This window comes from Leucopleurus acutus, assembly GCF_964270905.1.
Source record: "Leucopleurus acutus genome assembly, chromosome: 5".
Taxonomy (NCBI): domain Eukaryota; kingdom Metazoa; phylum Chordata; class Mammalia; order Artiodactyla; family Delphinidae; genus Leucopleurus; species Leucopleurus acutus.
This window is the reverse complement of record NC_139147.1, coordinates 127,131,308-127,154,566: the sequence shown is the minus strand read 5'-3', so window position 1 is coordinate 127,154,566 and position 23,259 is coordinate 127,131,308. Positions and strand designations below refer to the sequence as shown.

The following is a 23,259-nucleotide window of genomic DNA, read 5'->3' as shown; positions in this document are numbered from 1 at the left end:
ATGTGGGTTTGTCTCTGGGATTTCTATCCTGTTCCATTGATCTATATTTCTGTTTTTGTGCCAGTACCATATTGTCTTGATTTCTGTAGCTTTGTAGTATAGTCTGAAGTCCTCCAGCTCCGTTTTTTTCCCTCAAGACTGCTTTGGCTTTCGGGGTCTTTTGTGTCTCCATACAAATTTTAAGACTTTTTGTTCTAGTTCTGTAAAAAAATGCCATTGGTAATTTGATAGGGATTGCATTGAATCTGTAGATTGCTTTGGGTAGTAGAATCATTTTCACAATATTGATTCTTCCAATCCAGGAACATGGTATATCTCTCCATCTGTTTTTATCATCTTTAATTTCTTTCAACAGTGTCTTATACAGGTCTTTTGTCTCCCTAGGTAGGTTTATTCCTAGGTATTTTATTCTTTTTGTTGCAGTGGTATATGGGAGTGTTTCCTTAATTTCTCTTTCAGATTTTTCATCATTAGTGTATAGGAGTGCAAGAGATTTCTGTGCATTAATTTTGTATCCTGCTACTTTACCAAATTCATTGATTAGCTCTAGTAGTTTTCTGGTAGCATCTTTAGGATTCTCTATGTATAGTATCATGTCATCTGCAAACAGTGACAGTTTTACTTCTTCTTTCCCAATTTGTATTCCTTTTATTTCTTTTACTTCTCTGATTGCCGTGGCTAGGACTTCGAAAACTATGTTGAATAGTAGTGGTGAGAGTGGACATCCTTGTCTTGTTCCTGATTTTAGAGGAAATGCTTTCAGTTTTTCACCATTGAGAATGATATTTGCTGTGGGTTTGTTGTATATGGCCTTTATTATGTTGAGGTAGGTTCCCTGTGTGCCCACTTTCTGGAGAGTTTTTATCATAAATGGGTGTTGAATTTTGTCAAAAGCTTTTTCTGCGTCTATTGAGATGGACTTATTGTTTTTCTTCAGTTTGTTAATATGGTGTATCACATTGATTTTGCGTATATTGAAGAATCCTTGCATCCCTGGGATAAATCCCGCTTGATCATGGTGTATGATCCTTTTAATGAGTTGTTGGATTCTGTTTGCTAATATTTTGTTGAGGATTTTTGCATCTATAGTCATCAGTGATATTGGTCTGTAATTTTCTTTTTTGTAGTATCTTTGTCTGGTTTTGGTATCAGGGTGATGGTGGCCTCATAGAATGAGTTTGGGAGTATTCCTTCCTCTGCAGTGTTTTAGATGAGCTTGAGAAGGATGGGTGTTAGCTCTTCTCTAAGTGTTTGATAGAATTCACCTGTGAAGCCATCTGGTCCTGGACTTTTGTTTGTTGGAAGATTTTTAATCCCAGTTTCAATATCATTACTTGTGATTGGTCTGTTCATATTTTCTATTTCTTCCTGGTTCAGTCTTGGAAGGTTAATACCTTTCTAAGAATTTGTCCATTTTTTCCAGGTTGTCCACTTTATTGGCATAGAGTTTCTTGTAGTAGTCCCTTAGGATGCTTTGTATATCTCTGGTATCTGTTGTAACTTCTTGGTTTTCATTTCTCATTTTCTTGATTTGAGTCCTCTCTCTCTTGATGAGTCTGGCTAATGGTTTATCAATTTTGTTAATCTTCTCAAAGAACCAGCTTTTAGTTTTATTGATCTTTGCTATTGTTTTCTTTGTTTCTATTTCATTTATTTTTGCTCTGATCTTTATGATTTCTTTCCTTCTACTAACTTTGGGTTTTGTTTTGTTCTTCTTTCTCTAGTTCCTTTAGGTGTAAGGTTAGATTGTTTATTTGAGATTTTTCTTGTTTCTTCAGGTAGGCTTTATTGCTATAAACTTCCCTCTTAGAACTGCTTTTGCTACATCCCATAGGTTTTGGATTGTCGTGTTTTCATTGTCATTTGTCTCTAGGTATTTTCTGATTTCCTCTTTGATTTATGCAGTGATCTCTTGGTTATTCAGTAACGTATCATTTAGCACTCCATGTATTCGTGTTTTTACGTTTTTTTCCCTGTAATTCATTTCTAATCTCATAGCATTGTGGTCAGAAAAGATGCTTGATATGATTTCAATTTTCTTAAATTTACTGAGGCTTGATTTGTGCCCCAAGATGTGATCTATCCTGGAGAATGTTCCATGTGCACTTGAGAAGAAAGTGTAATCTGCTCTTTTTGGTTGGAATGTCCTATAAATATCAATTAAATCTATCTGGTCTTTTGTGTCATTTAAAGGTTGTGTTTCCTAATTTTCTGTTTGGATGATCTGTCCGTTGGTTTAAGTGAGGTGTTAAAGTTCTACACTATTATTGTGTTACTGCCGATTTCCTCTTTTATAGTTGTTAGCAGTTGTTTTATGTATTGAGATGCTTGTATGTTGGGTGCATATATATTTATAATTGTTATATCTTCTTCTTGGATGGATCCCTTGATCATTATGTAGTGTCCTTCTTTGTCTCTTGTAACATTCTTTATTTTAAAGTCCATTTTATCTGATATGAGTATTGCTCCTCCAGGTTTCTTTTGATTTCCATTTGCATGGAATATCTTTTTCCATGCCCTCACTTTCAGTTGGTATGTGTCCCTAGGTCTGAAGTGGGTCTCTTGTAGACAGCATATTTATGGGTCTTGTTTTTGTATCCATTCAGCAAGCCTGTGTCTTTTGGTTGGAGTATTTAATCCATTCACGTTTAAGGTAATTATCAATATGTATGTTCCTATTCCCATTTTCTTAATTGTTATGAGTTTATTTTTTCTTTTAAAATAAATTTATTTATTTTTGGCTGTGGTAGGTCTTCGTTGCTGTGTGCAGGCTTTCTCTAGTTGTGAGCGGGGGCTACTCTTTGTTGCGGTGCATGGGCTTCTCATTGTTGTGGCTTCTCTTGTTGTGGAGCAAGGCTCTAGGTGCGTGGGCTTCAGTAGTTGTGGCACGTGGGCTCAGTAGTTGTGACTTGCGGGCTCTAGAGCGCAGACTCAGTAGTTGTGGGACATGGGCCTAGTTGCTCCGTGGCATGTGGTATCTTCACTGCGCCACCAGGGAAGACCTATGAGTTTGTTTTTGTAGGTCCATTTCTTCTCTTGTGTTTCCCACTGAAAGAAGTTCCTTCGGCATTTGTTGTAGATCAGATTTGATGGTGCTGAATTCTCTTAGCTTTTGCTTGTCTGTAAAGCTTTTGATTTCTCCATCGAATCTGAATGAGATCCTTGCTGGGTAGAGTAATCTTGGTTGTAGGTTCTTCCCTTTCATCACTTTAAATATATCATGCCACTCCTTTCTGGTTTGTAGAGTTTCTGCTGAGAAATCAGCTGTTAACGTTATGGGAGTCCCTTGTATGTTATTTGTCATTTTCCCCTTGTTGCTTTCAATAATTTTTCTTTGTCTTCAATTTTTCTCAATTTGATTACTGTGTGTCTTGGCGTGATTCTCCTTGGGTTTATCCTGCCTGGGACTCTCTGTGCTTCATTGACTTGGGTGGCTATTTCCTTTTCCATGTTAGGGAAGTTTTTGACTATAATCTCTTCAAATATTTTCTTGGGTACTTTCTCTCTGTCTTCTCCTTCTGGGACCCCTATAATGCGAATGTTGTTGCGTTTATTGTTTTCCCAGAGGTCTCTTAGGCTGTTTTCATATCTTTTCATTCTTTTTTCTTTATTCTGTTCCGTGGCAGTGAATTCTACCATGCTGCCTTCCAGGTGTCTTATCAGTTCTTCTTCCTTAATTATTCTTGTAGTGATTCTTTCTAGTGTATTTTTCATTTCAGTTATTGTGTTGTTCGTCTCTGTTTGTTTGTTCTTTAATTCTTCTAGGTGTCTGTTCTTTAATTCTTCTAGGTCTTTGTTAAACATTTCTTGCATCTTCTCGATCTTTGCCGCCATTCTTTTTCCGAGGTCTTGGATCATCTTCACTATCGTTATTCTGAATTTGTTTTCTGGAAGGTTGCCTATCTCCACTTCATTTAGTTGTTTTTCTGGGGTTTTATCTTGTTCCTTCATCTGGTACATAGCCCTCTGCCTTTTAATTTTGTGTGTCTTTCTGTGAATGTGGTTTTTGTTCCACAGGCTGCAGGATTGTAGTTCTTCTTGCTTCTGCTGTCTGCCCTCTGCTCTCCGTAATCTTTTGTATGAACAAACCACAGTTTATCTACTTTTCGTGGGCATTTGGGTAGTTTCTAGTTTGGAATTATTACAGATAGTTCCGATATCATTCTGTTATGTGATTTTGGTAAATAAACAAACAAACTTCCACATTTCTGTTGAATCTGTAGTGAGGAGTGGAAGTACCACCTCATAGCCAGGCATACATGGAGCCTTAGTGGACCCTGCCCAAGGGTTCTTCAAAGGCTGTGTCAGTTTGCACTCCCACCAGCAGCATTTGAGAGTTCTGGTGCCTTAACATTGTCACCAACACTTGACCAATACCATACTGCCTTAGTTATTCAGTTGATAGTACGCTTTCACATCTGGTAGAGATAGTTCCTCTTGATTATTCTTTTCTTGGAGTTTTCTTGCCTAGTCTTGTTTAGTTTTCCATATGAAATTTAGAAATCAGTTTGTCTTGTTTTAGGGTGAAAGCGGGGGGTGGAAGTAGGGCATCCTTTTGTTGTTTTTATTGGGATCCCATTAAATTTATGCACTAACTAGGGAAAATTGACATCCTTATGAATCTGAAACAATCTAAAAACACAGTTTGCATTTTTATTTGTTAAAGTGTACTTTTTTCTCCTTGACTGTTTTAAAGATTTCCTTGTTTATTCCTAAGTATCTTTTTATTGTAGATGGGGTCTTTTCTATCTTCTGTTGTTTTTTAAGTATATATGAAAGCTTTTGATTCTTTTTATCAATTTTATATCCAATTACCTATTAAGTTCTCTTATTATTTGTTATAGTTTTTCACTATTAATTCTTTTGGCTTTTTCAAGTATATTAGTATATTGCCTACATACAAATAGTTTTGTCTTTTCCTTTCCAGTTATGTTATATCATTTCTTTCTCTTGTTCAGTTGCATTGATGTACCTCCATATTTTATCAAATGCAGTGATAAGCAGTGGTTGTCATAGTGGGCATCTTTGTTTTGTTCCTAACTTTAGAGAGACTGTCATTAGTGTTTCCTAATTTTATATCTTTTTCTCATGTTAAGAAAGCTACCACTGCTTCCTGTTTTTTTTTTAACATCTTTACTGGAGTATAATTGCTTTACAATGTTGTGTTGGTTTCTGCTGTATAACAAAGTGAATCAGCTATATGTATACAGATATCCCATATCTCCTCCCTCTTGCATCTCCCTTCCACCCTCCCTATCCCACACTGGTTTCTATTTTAATTTTTGTTGTTGCCTACTTGTTTTCTTTGTAAATCAGGGGTGGGTATTGAATATTGTTAAGTGCCCTTTCAGCATTTATAGAGGTAATCACATTGATTTTTCTTATTTCTATTTGTAAATATATCTTAATACTTGTTATATTTTATAAATGTTTTATTTCGAATGTTTACATCAATATCATGGAATGTTAGCTGATTTTGGGGGTATTTTATTTAAACTTTTTATTTTATATTGGAGTATGTTTTGATAGTTTCAGGTGCACAGCAAAGGGACTCAGCCATACATATGCATGTATCCATTCTCCCCCAAACTCCCCTCCCATCCAGGCTGCCACATAACATTGAGCAGAGTTCCCTGTGCTATACAGTAGGGCCTTGTTGGTTATCCATTTTAAGTATAGCAGTATTTACATGTCTATCCTAAACTCTCTGACTATCCCTTCTTTAGGGAGATGGTGTATTTTAAAATCAGGTTTTGGTGTCAGTGCTCTTGCATCATTTATTAGTTTGCTAGGGCTGCCATAACAAAATACCACAGACTGAATTGCTTAAACAAAAATTAATTTTCTCACGGTTCTGGAGGCTAGAAGTCCAGGATTGAGGTGCCAGCAGAGTTGGTTTCTGTTGAGCCCTCTCTTCTGGTTTGCAGATGGCTGCCTGCTCACTGTGTCCCGATGTGGCCTTTCTTCTCTGTGCACAAGAAAGAGAGATCTCTGATGTCTTTTCCAGTCCTTTCAAATTAGGGCCCCAACCTTAATGACCTCATTTACTTTATCTCCTTAAAGGCCCTATCTCCAAACATAATCACATTGGGGGTTAGGCTTCAATGTATGAATTTTGGCGGTGGGGATACATAATTCAGTTCATGAAGTGCCATAATGAGAATTTTCAAGTTTTCTATGCTTTGGAACAGTTGAAATAGCATTGGGATTATCTGCTCTTTAAAGATCTGGTGGGATTTTCCTGGTGGCGCTGTGGTTAAGGGTCTGCCTGCCAGTGCAGGCGACATGGGTTCGATCCCTGGTCCAGGAAGATCCCACATGCCGTGGAGCAGCTAAGCCCGTGTGCCACAACTACTGAGCCGGTTTTGGTAGACTATATATATTTTTTCTATGAATTACCTATTCCAGATTTATAATTTTACCTGCATAGGATTATGCAGGGTATATAGTCTTAGAAGATTAGCAAAATCTGTTTCAGTGGTTTTCTCTGACATTTCTTGTTTTATATTTTCTTGATAGTTACCTAGTAGTTGAAATATTTTATTGATGTGTTTCAGAGAATCAACTTTTTGTTTAATGTTTGTTTCTTTTTAAAGCTATGTATTTTCTGCTTTTTTATTGATTAATTCCTTTTGTGCTTTCTTTCAGTTAATCATCTTTTTTTCCTTCTCGAACTTTTGAGCTAGAAGTTTAATAAATATATTCTGTTTCATTTTTAATACTGTATTTAAGTCCATTGTAGAAAACATAGTCAAATAGCCACATCTAACTGTAGGGGAGGTTAGGAAATATGATAGCCATTTGCCCATCGTTTCTTCTACAGTGGTAGAAACAGAAGCTGGATTTTTGGTGGATACTTAGGAGTCTCTGCTACACTCTCTAAATCCTTTTTAAATAAAAACAAATAATATGTACAAACGAAAAAACTTAAGTATAGAAACGTGTAAAATGAAATGCAAATATTTTCTCTCTCCTTCTTATCAGTCTTTCCCAGAGGTAAGCACTATTAAGTTTCTTGTGTATCTTTCCAGAAAAAAATTTATATGTCAAATATATATCAATATATTTACTTTTAACTGAAAAAAGATTGTATTATAGACACTTCCACACCTTACTCTTTTTTCACTTTCTTTCCCTGTCATGGCATACAGGTCTACCTTATTCATTATAATGACTGTATAGTACTCCATTGTATGGATGGAACATTATTTAAACATTACCGTACTGATGGACATTTAGATCTTTTACAGTTTTTGTTGTTATAGCAGTGCTGCAGTAAACATCTGTGTGTATTAGTATGTTTTTGTGACTATATCCATTGGATCAGAACTTAGTAATGGAATTTTGTCAGTGGCATGAATTCTTAAAATTGTTTAAAAAAAAAAAGAGGGGGAAGGTGGTATTTCTGGGTAGTCAAAGTCTCCTGAATACAAAACTCTACACATACTTGAAAAACTATATGTAGGCCAATAAGAAGAAAAAATAAAACTACCATTTCCATTCCTTTATCATAATTGTAAGACAGGAAACTACAAACTTCATATAACAATAAGTAGAACAATAATATCACTTTTTAAAAAGAATTATTTATTTTTGGCTGTGCTGGGTCTTAGTTGTGGCATGCGGGATCTTTAGCCATGGCATGTGGACTCTTAGTTGCAGCATGCAGACTTTTTAGTTGTGGCATGCATGAGGGATCTAGTTCCCTGACCAGGGATCGAGCCCAGGCCCCCTGCATTGGAAGCTCAGAGTCTTAACCACTGGACCACCATGGAAGTCCCTAAGCACCACTTTCTAGTAGGACTGTTTCTTGAATTTTGGCAACAAGTCTCTGTGGAGAGCTGGAAGAAGTGTTGAGACACTGCTCAGAAGAAAGAGAAGGGAATTTAGAAGAAACCACTCAGGGAGAGAAAGTTCACTATAAGAGTGAAAATACTGGAAAAGAGTCCTGTTAGGTCAGAAGAGTTACTTAAGAGGAGGGACTTAAACATACACAAGAATCAAGAAAGCATGGAAGGGCATTCCTTCTAGGGAAGAAAAGATTAAAAAAGAAGAGAGAAGCACCTTTGGAAATTGTGAAGTGAAGGAAAAATGAAGAAAGAGGTAAATTTATGTGTCTACAAGATAAAAAAAAAACACTGAAGGTCATACTACCCCTTTCCCTACCACCCTCTTCTAATACCAAGACACCCATTAACTAAGTGGCACTTTGTTATACTGACAGAAGAGGGCGCTCTTGAACTGGGAATCTTGTTCACCATCCCAGACTGTCAACCCTGTCCACAAAATGCAGATACAAGTAGTTTATCTATACAGAGCTACTAAGATAAGAAAACCAAAAATGAGAACAAAAAACTTCAATTGACAAAACTCCCTTCATTGTAAAAGTTAGTCATTCAGCAGATGATCACACTGCAGTAGAGTTCAGTAGCCTCAAATCATCACCTGAGTTATGAAAATCAAATTCAGAAACTAATGACAGAATGGACATAAAATAGGAAGAAGTAAAGTTAGAGGTGACTGAATTAAAATGGTGGGGGACAAAATCATATATGAGAAGTGAAGACAGAATTATAAAGTGCTCTAGGGAGATTGTATTTGAATGAAGTTTAATAAGGAATGTTGAAGAAAAGTGGGAAAACAACCAAAAGCATAAAGAAAAAGGTAAAAAAATCAGAAAAAAGTGACTAAAATGGAAGATAGGCAAAGAAGACTGAACATACATATAACTGGAGTGTCTGACGAAGGACAAACAGGAAGAGAATTAATGTTTAAAACTGTAATCCAAGAAGACATCCCAGAAAAAGACCCAGAGCTACATAATGAAAGAGCTCACTGAGTGTATGGGAAAATTAACCAAGAATGATCAAACTCGAGTAAATATCCACATATAACTACTAGATTTTTTTTTTTTTTTTGGCTGCACTGGGTCTTAGTTGTGGCATGTGGGATCTTTGTTGTGGCATGTGAGACCTTTAGTTGCGGCATGCAGACTTCTTAGTTGTGGCATGTGGACTCCTAGTTGTGGCTTGTGGGCTTCTTAGTTGTGGCATGTGGACTCTTAGTTGCAGCATGCATGCAGGATCTTGTTCTCCAACCAGGGATCGAACCCAGGCCCCCTGCATTTGTAGCGTGGAGTCTTACCCACTGGACCACCAGGGAAGTCCCACTACTAGATTTTGAAAAGAAAAATCCTCAAGACTTTGGGGCAAAAAGATTAAGTAACTTACAAAGATGGGAGAATTAGAGTAGCATCAGACTTTTCAAAAGCAACAACAAAGCAAGGAAACAATAGAGAAGCACTTCCTGGAGACGCCAGGAAAGACTAAAGATTTTATATCTGGCCAAGCTGATGTTCATGTATTAAGACTAAAGAAAACCAGCTAAAACTGAGGGAATTCTGTGTTCCCAGGCTCTTCTTGAGGAAGCTTCTAGAGGATGAGTTTCATCCAACCAAGAGATTACTGGACAAATTTTAGGAAAAGGATTGATGGTGCTTATTTAATTATAAGACTAGAATAAGGTTGGGAATGAGGGTAGAGAACAATGTATAAATGTTATGTTTCAGTTGCATAAAAAAATGCCACTGAAAGATGGAAGAGAAGGAAGAGTGAAAGAGTATAGCAGAATAAGTATACTGATTGTTGTGACTCAACAGATATTAATAGTAGACAACCCAGTTAATAAGACATTAGATGAGGAAACAGACTAAGGGCATTAAAAAGGTATAATTACAAAGGTAACCACTAGACCAAAAATATAAATCTTTATAAACAGCAACATAAAACATATTACTTAAACAGTAAATATAACATGGTACACAGAATAATTACAAGAATAAAAAACATCTGAAATACCAATAAATATGAATGGCCAAACTTATTTATTAAACTTGTTTATCTCATTTATTAAAAGAAAAGGATGTTCAATTTCCCTCATAAAGCAAGACCAACTATATGTGTTGTAAAAGAGACAAAGTGATTCTGAAAAGTTAAACGTAAGGGATGGGGAAAGGTATGTCAGGAGAACAGAAACAATGCCGTGTGTGTGAGCCTAATATTGGGTGATGTGAAATTCAAGTATTTACTGTGACAAGGAAAGACATTTTCAAATGCTAAAAGCCATAATTCACAGTGATGATGTAAAAGATCTATGCCCTAAATGATAAAACTACCATCTTTAAAAAGGAGAAACTATAGGATGTCCAAGGAGACATAGGTAGAAACAAATAATAATAGATTTAAATGTACCATAATTAGTACAAAGTAGGTCAAATGGACAAAAATAAGTAAGATATAGAAGACCTCAATAACATCACAGATAGATATTAAAGATCTATTTCAGACTTTACAGCCTGGTAATAGGCAATGAATCTTATTCTCAAGTGCACATGGAACATTCACAAAAGTTGATCACATATTTGGTCAGAAAGAAAGCATCCTAGCAGTCCATAAAGCAAAAATATTACAAAACACAATGATTAAGACTAGAAATTTATAGCTACAACAATAAAAGCACTGTCTCATTTAAAATAAATCTGTTAATTCTTGAATAAAAGGAGAAAATATAAGCCAAATGACAGAATTCTAAGAGAATAAAGATAATGAAAACACTACATATCAAAATCTATGGAATACTGTCTATGAGAGGAGGAAAATTTATAGCCTTAATTGCTTAGTGAAAAATGAAAGAAGGAAAAGAAACTAAATTCTCCATTCAAAAAGATGGGGAAAAATATTCTGAAGAATAACAAGACAGGATTTAATAAGGATAAAAGCAGTAATTTTATGACTTGGGAAATAGAAAAATAGCTGTAACTAATGGAATAGAGTAACTACTAGCTAACTTAAAAAAAAAGGCACAAGTAAAAAGTGGAAAGGAGAAATGATAGAGATAGAAGAAATTTAAAAATCATAAGAGGTTAGATGAACTGGACATTTTATTTGGAAAATACATTTTACCCAAAATTGACCCCATTAGAGGTAGAAAGCCTAAGTGGACCAAATTACATAGTAGTTATTTCACAAAAATAGCACTAGACCCAGATAGTTTCATGTGGGAATTCTATGAAACCTTCCAAGACCAAAGAATCACAGTGCTACATAAAGTATTTCAGATCATAGACAGTAAACACACACACACACCCTGTACAAATTCTTTTTATGAAACAAGTATGACATTGATATACCTGAACCTGATATAGAACTGAAAAAGATTTCAGATTGGCATCATTTACCAATATTGATGCAACAATACCAAATAAATGTTAGCTAACAGACTCCAACACCATGTTAAAATTATATACCATAAGCAAGTGGGATTTATTGTAGGAATGCAAGGTTGGTTCTAGAAAATCTATAATGTACTGCATTAATAGATAAGACCGGAGAAAGATTATATGGTTGTTTTCATACAATGCTGAGAAAAGGCTTTAAGAAAGTTCAACACCCATTTCTAATAGGAACACTCAAGAAAGTAGGAATTGATGAATACTTAACATGATAGTTTAATATACACTTTTTCAAAACCAAGCATCTTAATATGGAAATACTTACACTAAGATCTGGGACAAGGCAAGGATGCTCTCTATCTCCACTATTATTTAACATTGTACTGGAGGTATTAGCCAATGCAATTAGATAAAGAAGAAGATCAATTAGAGGCAACAAGCTTTGCAAAAGTTGACCTATGCTTGTGTATGACATAATATGCTAAAAATCCTAGGGAATGCGTGATAAAACTGAAACAATAAATAGGGAACAGGATATAAAATTAACCTAGGAATAGTCTTCATATACACAAACAGTAACCAATTATATTGTGGTAATGTAAAAACTCATTTTGCATAGCAATAAAGATAAAATATTTAGTGATAAACTTATGGGGCAAATTTTAAAACTTCTGAAAAACATGAAAACAGACTTGAACAGATGCAGAGACATCCCTTGTTCCTGGATATTGAGTTAATATAAGAACATCAAAAGAAAAGCTATGGCCATATCCTTTATTAAAGCGTGCTGTAGTTAAAACAGTGTAGTCCTGGCACATAAATAGATCAGTGGAATAGAATAGAAAAGCTAGAAGTTGATTCAAGTACATATAGAATTCTGGTACATATGATAAAGGTATTATGTCAAATTCCATGGGCAAAGATTAGCTCTTCAATAAATGGTGCTAAGGAGTTGCCTGGCAGTCCCGTTTAGGACTCTGCTCTCTCACTGCTGAGGGCCCGGGTTCAATCCCTGGTTAGGGAACTAAGATCCCACAAGCTGTGCAGTGTGGCTCCCCGCCCTGCAAAATAAATAAAGAAAGAAATGGTGCTAGACACCTGGATAGCTGGTTAGGAAAATATAAAATTTTATTTGTAGTTTATATCATATGCAAAAATAAACTAATAATAGATCAGAGAACTAAATATAATAAGTGAAATATTTAAAGAAAGCATAGATGAATTTCTCTACCTTTAGGAGAAGGTAAAGGATTTTGAACTATGATTTAAAATTCAGTTTCAGTTAAAAAATTGATAAATATGACTATATAAACATTTAAAAATTCCACTCTGCATAGCAAAAAAATACATGAAGTTAAAAGACACCCAGGGGGACTTCCCTGGTGGCACTGTGGTTAAGAATCCACCTGCCATCGCAAGGGACACAGGTTTGAGCCCTGGTCCAGGAAGATCCCACATGCCACGGAGCAGCTAAGCCCGTGCATCACGACTACTGAGCCTGCACTCTAGAGCCTGTGAGCCACAACTACTGAGTCTGCGTGCCACAACTGCTGAAGCCCGCGTGCCACAATTATTGAAGCCTGAGCACCTAGAGCCCGTGCTCTGCAACAAAGAGAAGCCACCACAGTGAGAAGCCCACGCATCGCAACAAAGAGTAGCCCCTGCTCGCCACAACTAGAGAAAGCCCGCGCACAGCAGCGAAGACCCAGCACAGCCATAAATGAATGAATGAATGAATGAATGAATGACAACCAGGAATTCCCTGGTGGTCCAGTGGTTAGGACTCCATACTTCTACTGCAGGGGGCACAGGTTCAATCCCTGGTTGGGGAACTAAGATCCTGCATGCCTCGTGGTGTGGCCTCCCCCCAAAACAACAACAACAACAACAACAAAAAAGACAACCAGCAAACTGGGAGAAAATATTTGCAACATATATCACAAGTAAAGGACCAATATCCCTAATACGTAAAGAACTTTTTTAAAAATTGAAGGAATAAAGACTAAAACTGATAGAAAAGCAGGCAAAAATCATGAATAGATAGCTCACAAAAGAGATACAAAATGGACCTTAAACATATTTGAAAGATGTTCAGCTTTACTCATAATGCTAGAAATGCAACTTAAAATTATACTGAATTATTTCTCTTTTGTAAGATTGGCCAGTGATTCAAAACTTGAAAATACTTTCCATGGCAAGTCTGTGGGGAAGCAGACACTGTCATGTGTTGATGGTAAGAGCTATCTGAGAGTTTGCCCCGGCAGTCCCACTTCTAGGAATTTACCCTGAAGATACACTTCCCACTTTACACAATTATAGATGCACAAGGTTCCTACTGTTGCAGTGTTATTTATAATTGCAAAGTATTCTAAACAACCTGAATGTAAGTGTCAAAATAGTGTACACAACACATAGGAGATTGGTTGAATAAACTTTGGTACGTCCACACAATGGAGTACTATGCAGCAGTGAAAAAGAGTGAGGAAAAGCTCTATGAACTGATATGGAGTGATTTCCAGGATATATTGTTAAGTGAAGAAACTCAGAGTGCAAGAGAGAAACTCAGAGTGTGAGAGAGTATCTATAGTTTGTTACTTTCCATCTAAGGTGGAAGGGGAATTAAAAATCTATAAATGTATCTACTCATTTTTGCAGTGCACACACAAAGGATAAATCAGAAAGTGATGACATTAATAACAGGGTGAGGGAGTTCCCTGGTGGTCCAGTGGTTAGGACTCAGCACTTTCACTGCTGTGGGCCCGGGTTCAATCCCTGGTTAGGGAACTAAGATCCCGAAAGCTGTGCAGCACTGCAAAAAAAACCCCAAAGCAAAAACATCGTGAGTGGAAGGGATGGGGAGTGACACTATTAACCTATATTAATGTTTACATACTAAAAATAAAATCAAGACAGGGTGGGGATAAACCTTTGAAATAAAAACAAATGAAACTGCGTTTCAAATGAATAACTTTTGAACGCAGTATTTTGACTATATACCTTTAGTCTAATGACAGAAATAGTCATAAAGAAATACTGAATATTAGGTTTTTGTTTTTTTGCTGTCATATGGGTTAGCAATTCTGAAACCATTTCATTTACATTTGAGGATTGAATAATAACTACGTTTTGAGGATAATGGGAGTTAGATGTCCACTATAGGAGAAAGGAGTTATAGTATGGAAAGGGGGATACTAGAATGAACCCTGTAGTTGAATTGGAAGTTGGAATTGGAGTTATCAGTATGAACTCCTGGTTTTCATATTACAGAAATGTGTGTGTGTGTGTGTGTGTGTGTGTGTGTGTGTGTGTGTGTGTGTGTAGATCTCCTAGCTCTGTGCTCTGGGCTAGCTTCTTAGAAGCAGCCATTTATTCTACCCCCCACCCTTGGGGACCTGGGTCCCTTGGAGAAATGGCTGATTCTAGGGCTTGGGGCAGGAAAAAAATACAAGATGAACCTGAAAGTAAGTTAATTCCAGAATGTAAGGTAATGCTCAAAGAATGATGGAGAAGCATCAAAAGGGCATAGGATCCACCTTGAATGAGCTCTCACTGTCAAATGTGGGACACTTTGAACATAAAATAAATGTTGGTGGTAAAGATTACAATCCACATAATAAAACAAAAATCTATACCTTCATACTGTGGATTTCCCATAAGTAAATGGGAAAGGCAAAGACATTTTTGACAATAGAATACCAAGTAATAAATGGAGAAGGAAAAATGGAGTTAGAAAAATTGTTTGGCAGTTATCGTGGCAGAAATTGGGTTAATAATCAAGGATCATCTATGAATGCTAACTAAACCTACTAGGTAAAAGCTTGATGAAGCATACGATTTTTACATAATTTCAGAATATTTCCCTACAAAATACTTATTAATTACAAGTGGAAAAATAGTAACTTTACAGGGGAGAAACCTGACATATATCACCACCATTAATGGACAAATTGACATCATGTGCCTTTTGATGTGATGCACTTGAGAGGGTCACTTCTGTGATATTCTGCCAAAAATGCTTTACCTGAAATTAAACATGAACAAACATGAAACCCAAATAACCAAGTAACTGACCTGTAGTCTTCAAAGATGTTATGAACATAAAAGACAAAGATTGAGGGGAAAGAATCAAGGCAGGCTAAAGAGACCACATGACCACTCAGAGTACCAAGTGATCTTGGATCAGGTTCTAGAACTAGATTTTTGTTGCTATAAGGGATGTTATTGGAATAACTGGTGAAATTTGAATAAGGTTTTATAATAGATAATAATATATTAATGTTAATTTCCTGATTTTGATAATATCACTGAAGTTATAGAAGAGAATGTCCTGTTCTTAGGAGGTAGACACTTAGGTACTTAGAGGTAAAGAGGCGTCGTGTCTGTAACTTATTCTCAAAACAGTTCAGGAAAAAAAGTTGTGTGTATGGACATATATATAGTTAGAGAATATATATACAGACACATACTTAAGAGACAGAAAAGCAGGGTAGGCAGGTTGGGAGAGGGAACTATGAAGCTTACATGGTAAAACGTTAATAAGTGGGGAATCTGGGTGAAGGATATTTAAATTTTTTTGTATTCTGGAAATTTTTGTGAAAGTTTGAAATGATTTCAAAGTAAGGTAAAAAACAGTGTATTAAATATGCCAAGTTCAAATAGAACCTTTAAAAAAGACTGTACTGGTTTATCCTCTTCCATTTGTGTACGAGAGTGTTTTCCCTTCCAGCAGGGAGGAGGTACTGCCTCTGCCTGTTGTCCTGCTTCCTGGGAGAACCTGTGGTAGGGAGTAGCTATCCAGCCTGTAATTCTGTAAATGTCTGTCATTCTATAATGGAGTTGGATCTTGTTTATCATTTTGAGCTCAAGAGTAAATTTATCCCTGCAGGTTGTTGATGAGCGAGAATTTTTTGAGATCATGCCCAGTTATGCCAAGAACATCATCGTTGGTTTTGCAAGAATGAATGGGAGGACTGTTGGAATTGTTGGCAACCAACCTAAAGTGGCTTCAGGTAGGAGGGAGACACTCTCATAGACTTTGGGGGGTGGTCGGGAGCCAGGGCTGCCTGGGCCCAAGGTGCCCATCTTCTGCCTTTTCCTCAGACACAGCCTTCAGTGGCTAGAGAAAGAAACTCAAATATCAATAGCTGAAGTTGCGAAAGCTCCTTTGTCTCTTAATTTCTCAAAATTAACATAAGCATCTGAAAATGCTTCTTTCATGCTTCTCTAATTTTTTAAGGGTTTATAGATAACTTTCCTCCTCAACTTTTAAGGTCTTTACTTTTTCAGAGGCCTGCTTTCTGTCCCCCTAGTTACATTATGTCTCACCCACTAAACTGTGAGCCCCATGAGGCCAAGGGTGTTAGTGTCTTATTCACAGTTTTCTCTCTAGTGCCTTTGATGGTGCCAGGAGAACAGTTGGTCCGTGACAAGTTATATACGCTTTTAAAAATAATTAATTAATTAATTTGGCTGCGTTGGATCTTCGTTGCTGCACACAGGCTTTCTCTAGTTGCAGCGAGCAGGGGCTACTCTTTGTTATGGTGCGTGGGCTTCTCATTTTGGTGGCTTCTCTTGTTGTGGAGCATGGGCTCTAGGCGTGTGGGCTTCAGTAGTTGTGGCATGCGGGCTCAGTAGTTGTGGCGCAAGTGCTTAGTTGCTCCGTGGCATGTGGGATTTTCCCGGACCAGGGCTCGAACCCGTGTCACCTGCATTGGCAGGTGGATTCTTAACCACTGCACCACCAGGGAAGTCCCTGATCCATGACAAGTTAACAGCATCTTGCTGTGTCTGTACCCCACAGCTTTCTGGTGAGATGGTCAGACTTGAGTAACAGCTAGGGTGTGGGGACTCTTCCATGGTTGTGCTCTGGGTGGGGTTGGGGTCTCTGGATAGTGCTTCCCTCCTTACTATTTTCCTTCTTAGGTTTCCTTTGAATCCCTATGTGGGACGCATACACCCTCCCTTTTTGACCTAGCCTCATCTTTTATTTCTGCTGTGACAGTTTCTCCTTGTCTTTAGAAAAAGGTCTGTAAAAGTGTTTTTTATTGTGGTAAAATATATATAACATAAAATTTGCCATTTTGACCTTTTTTTTTTGTTACTAAACTATGGTTGATTTGCAATATAGTGTTAGTTTCAGGTGTATAGCAAAGTGATTCAGCCATATGTGTGTGTGTGTATATATATATATATATATATGTACATATATAACTTCTTCAGATTCTTTTCCATTATAGATTATTACAAGATATTGAATATAGTTCCCTGTGCTATACAATAAATCCTTATTGTTTATTTTATATATAGTGGTGTGTATCTGTTATTCCCATACTCCTAATTTATCCCTCACCCCCTCGCCTTTCCTCTTTGGTAACCATAAGTTTATTTTTTATGTCTGTGAATCTGTTTTTATTTCGTAAATAAGTTCATTTGTATTATTTTTTAGATTCCACATATAAGTGATAACATATAATATTAGTCTTTCTCTGTCTGACTTACTTCACTCAGTATGATAATCTCTAGGTCCATCCACATTACTTCAGATGGCAATATTTCATTCTTTTTTACGGGTGAGTAATATTCCATTGTGTGTGTGTGTGTGTGTGTGTGTGTGTGTGTATACACCATATCTTCTTTATCCATCCGTCGATGGACACTTAGGTTGCTTCCATATCTTGGCTATTGTAAATGGTGCTGTTATGAACATTGGTGTGCATGTATCTTTTCGAATTAGAGTTTTTGTCTTTTCTGTATATGTACCCAGGAGTGGGGTTGCTGGATCATATGGTAGCTGTATTTTTAGTTTTCTTAGGAGCCTCCATAGTGTTTTCCACAGTGGCTGCACCAACTTACATTCCCACCAACAGTGCAAGAGGGTTCCCTTTTCTCCACACCCTCTTCAGCATTTATTATTTGTAGACTTTTTGATGATGGCCATTCTGACTGGTGTGAAATGTTGCCTCATTGTAGTTTTGATTTGCATTTCTCTAATAATTAGTGATGTTGAGCATCTTTTCATGTTCCTGTTGGCCATCTGTATGTCTTCTTTGGAGAAATGTCTGTTTAGGTCTCTGCCCATTTTTTGATTGGGTTGTTTGTTTTTTTGATATTATTTTAACCATTTTTAAGGGTACAGTGCAGTGGCGTCAATTACATTCACAATGTGTGAACCCATTACCACTAACTTTCCCCCCCAAATTTCAAATCATCCCAAACAGACAATTCATTTCCATCCTACCTCCCACCCTTGGTAATCTTAATCTACTCTCTGTGAATTTACCTATTCTAGATATGCCATATAAGTAGAATCATACAATATTTGTTCCTTTGTGTCTGGCTTGTTTTACTTAGCATAATGTTTTCAAGATCCATTCATATTGTAGCATGTATCAGAACTTCATTTTAATTTTTCATGTCTATATAATATTCCATTGCATGTGTATAACTGCATTTTGTTTAATCATTTATCTGTTGATGGACACTTGGGTTGTTTCCACCTTTTTGCTATTGTGAATAATGTCACAGTGAACATTGGTGTACAAGTATTTGTTTGAAACCCTGTTTTCAATTCTTTTGGGTATACACCTAGTTGTGGAATTACTGAGTAATATGGTAATTTTAGGATTACTTTTTTGGGGAAACATCACACTGCTTTCCACAGTGGCTGCACTGTTTTACATTCTCCTTAGCAATGGACAGGGTTCCAATTTCTTCATACTCATCAACACTTGTTATTTTCTGGTATATTTTGATAATAGCCAGTCCTCATGGGTGTGATGTATTATCCCATTGTGGTTTTCATTTATATTTCCCTAATGATTAGGGATGTTGAGCATCGTTTCTTAGGCTTATTGGCTATTTGCATATCTTTGGAGAAATGTCTATTCAAGTCCTTTGCCCATTTTTTGATTACTTAGAGGTTTTTTTTTGTTGTTGAGTTACAAGCATTCTTTGTATACTCTGGATATTAAACCCTTATCAGATAAATGATTTGCAAATATTTTCTTCCATTCTTTAGGTTTTCTTTACACTTTCTAGATAACGTCATTTGATATACAAAAGTTATAAAATTTGATGAAGTCTAATTCTCTTTCTCTCTCTCTTTGTTTTTGGTTGCTTGTGCTTTTGGAGTCATATATAAGAACTTATTTGCAAATCCAATGTCATAGAGCTTTTCCCCTATGTTTTCTTTCAGGAGTTTTATGCTTTTAGTTTTCACATTTAGGTTTGATCAGTTTTGAGTTAATTTTTACATATAGCGTAAGTTAGGGGTTCAGCTTCATTCTTCTTCTTTTTTTTTTTTTTTTGTCAGTATGCAGACCTCTCACCGCTGTGGTCTCTCCCGTTGCAGAGCACAGGCTCCAGGCGCTGAGGCCCAGCGGCCATGGCCCATGGGCCCAGCCGCTCCGCGGCATGTGGGATCCTCCCGGACCGGGGCACGAACCCGCATCCCTGCATCGGCAGGTGAACTCTCAACCACTGCACCACCAGGGAAGCCCCATTCTTTTTTTTTTTAATAGATCTTTATTGGAGTATAATTGGTTCACGATACTGTGTTAGTTTCTGTTGTACACCAAAGTGAATCAGCCATATGCATACATATGTCCCCATATGCCCTCCCTCTTGAGCCTTCCTCCCACCCTCGCTATCCCACCCCTCTAGGTCATCGCAAAGCACCGAGCTGATCTCCCTGTGCTATGCTGCTGCTTCCCACTAGCTAATTATTTTACATTTGGTAGTGTATATATGTTGATGATACTCTCACTTCACCCCAGCTTCCCCCTCCCACCTTGTGTCTTCAAGTCCATTCTCTATATCTTTATTCCTGCCCTGCAATTAGGTTCATCAGTACCATTTTTTAAAAATATTCCATATATATGCATTAGCATTTGTAGAGAGCTTCATTCTTTTGCATGCGGAAATTCAGTTATCCCAGCACCATTTGTTGAATAGACTATTCTTTCCCTTTTGAATGGACTTGGCATTTTTGTCAGACATCAGTGGGCTGTAGATATATGAGTTTATTTCTGGGGTCTCAATACTATTCCTTTGGTCTGCAAGTCTATCCATGTTCTAGTATTGCACTGTTTTGATTACTGTAGGTTTGTAGTAAGTTTTAATATTGGGAAGTGTGAGTCTTCTCATGTTCTTCCTTTTCAGATTATTTTGGCTTTTTTGGGACCCTTGCAATTCCATATGGATTTGACTGTTGGCCTTTCCATTTCTGCAGAAAAGGTTGTTGGAATTTTGGTAGTGATTGCATTGAATCTGCTGATCACTTTATGAAGTATTGACATTTTAACAATGTAAAGTTTTCTAACTCATGAACACAGGATGTCTTTCCATTTATTATTTATTTATTTTAAATTTTTGGCTGTGTTGGGTCTTCATTGCTACACGTGGGCTTTCTCTAGTTGTGATGAGCGGGGGCTACTCTCTGTTGTGGTGCGTAGTCTTCTTATTGCAGTGGCTTCTCTTGTTGCTGAGCATGGGCTGTAGGTGCGTGGGCTTCAGTAGTTGCAGCACGTGGGCTCAGTAGTTACGACATGCAGGTTCCAGAGTGTGCGGGCTTCAGTAGTTGCGGTTCGTGGGCTCGGTAGTTGTGGCTTGCAGTCTTTAGAGCGCAGACTCAGTAGTCATGGTGCACAGGCTTAGTTGCTCCGTGGCATGTGGGATCTTCCCAGCCCAGGGATCAAACTCACGTCCTCTGCATTGTTAGGTGGATTCTTAACCACTGCGCCAAAAGTGATGTCCCCTTTCCATTTATTTTGGTCTTCATTTATTTCTTCAGCAGTGTTTTGTAATTTTCACTGCACAGGTCTTTAACGTCTTGGTTAAATTTACTCCTGTTTTATTCTTTTAGTTGCTATTGTAAATGGAATTCCTTTCTCAATTTCTTTTTTGGATTGTTCATTATCGGTTTATAGAAAGACAACTATGCAACTGCTTTTTGTTTGCTGATCTTGTAACCTGCAACTTTGCTGAATTTATTAGCTTTAGTAGCTTTCTTGTAGATTCTCTGGAATTTTCTACATATAGGATCATATTTAATGCATATAAAGATAGTTTTACTTCTTCTTCTCCAATTTAGATGCCTTTTATTATTATTTTTTCTTGTCTAATTGCTCTGGCTGGAACTTCCAACACAGTGTTGAATAGCAATAGTGCCATTGGGCATCCTTGTCTTGTTCCTGATCTTAGGGAGAGAACTTTGTGTTTCACTATAGAATATGATGTAAGCTGTGGGTTTTTCATATATGGTCTATGTCATGTTGGGGAAATTTCCTTCTATTTGTAGTTTTCTGAGTGTTTTATCATGAAAGGTGATAGATTTTGCCAAATGCCTTTTCTATGTCGATTGAGTTGATCATGTAGCTTTTGTCCTTTGTTCTATTAATGTGTTGTATTATACTGATTGATTTTTTTGTATATTGAACCACTTTTGCATTCCTGGGATATATCCCATTTGGTTATGGTGTCTAATCTTTTTTTTTTTTAAATAAACTTTATTTTTTAGAGCTTCTTTTAGCTTCACAGTAAAATTGAGTGGAAACAACAGAGCATTCCCATATATACTCTGTTTTCACACATGTACAGCCTACCCCACTATCAGTATTCTGAACCAGAGCACTATGTCTGTTACAATTATGGAATGTACATTGACACATCATTACAAGTCCATGGTTTACTATAGGGTTGACTCTTGGCGTTGGATATTCTGTAGGTTTGGATAAATGTGTAATGATATGTATCCACCATTTGCAGCATCATATAAAATAGTTTCACTTGCCCTAAAAATCCTCTGTGCTCCACCTATTCATCACTCCCTTCCCCCTAACCCTGATAGCCTGATAAACCCCTGGAAACCACTCATCCTTCTACTGTTTCCATAGTTTTCCTTTTCCAAAATGTCATATAGTTGGAATCATACAGTATGTAGCGTTTTCAGATTAGCCTCTTCCACTTAGTTATATGGAGGAAGCTGGTCTGAGAAGGCCACATACTCTATGATTCACGTTTCCTCTGTGTCTTTTCACGGCTTGATAGCTGATTTCTTTTTAGTGTTAATATTACATTGTCTGGATATATCACAGTTCATTTATCCATTCACCTACTGAAAGACATCCTGGCTACTTTTAAGTTTTGGCAGTTATTAATAAAGCTGCTAAAAACATTCGTGTGCAGGTTTTTATGTGGATGTAAGTTTTCAACTCATTTGGGTAAATACCGAGGAGCATGATTGCTGGCTCAAATGGTAAGAGTGTGTTTAGTTTGTAAGAAACTGCCAAACTGTCTTCCAGAGTGGCTGTACTAATTTGCATCCCCACCAGCAGTGAAGGAGACTTCCTATTGCTCCACATCCTTGTCAGCTTTTGGTGTTCTCAGTGTTCTGCATTTTGGCTATTGTGATGTGTGTAGTGGTATCTCACTTTAATTTGCATTTCCCTGATGACGTATGATGTGGAGCATCTTTTCATATGCTTATTTGCCCTGTCTGTGTTTTCTTTGGTGAGGTATCTATTCAGGTCTTTGGCCAGTTTTTAATTGGGTCGTTTTCTTATTGTTGCGTTTGTTTGACCTAAACAGAGGTAAACTCAAAAAGGTGAGTTTATTCAGGAATAGCAGAGGAACTGTAATTTAGGACAAGCAAACCGTAGCAAGCTACAGGTGAGTCCATTGAGGGTTTGGGGCAGGTTGTATTTATGGACAGGAAATGTAAAGAGGGGAGAGTCCAGTTAGAGTCAGTTAAAATAAACAACAAATGGAGACCAGCCTTGAAAACTTCCTGAGCAGATAAAATCAGTCCAGTCACAGAAACAAAACTCAATTCAGCCCACTTGGTGAGTCCATCCTGACCTGGATCATCTCCCATTCATGAAACTTCCCAAGGTTGATATGAGATAACCCCTGATCAACCCCCTGTCATCTGAGAAAATTTTGGCACTATCAGTGTTCTGTAAATCAGGCCTTTAAAGGAAATCAGTTTCTTAGTCCTTAAGTTTTTGTCTTCCTGAGGGCACTGTGTGAGA

General features: G+C 37.1%; 1 protein-coding gene across 1 annotated transcript in view; it reads left to right on the top strand.

The window, feature by feature from the left end:
• Positions 1-23,259, top strand: part of PCCB (propionyl-CoA carboxylase subunit beta) — a gene marked incomplete at its 5' end in the record, with an annotated part of 90,504 nt that overhangs the window by 44,903 nt on the left and 22,342 nt on the right. The window contains one exon of the mRNA XM_082840031.1: positions 16,116-16,239. Within this exon, the coding sequence (XP_082696157.1) occupies positions 16,116-16,239 (124 nt within the window). The remainder of the gene's footprint in view (positions 1-16,115; positions 16,240-23,259) is intronic.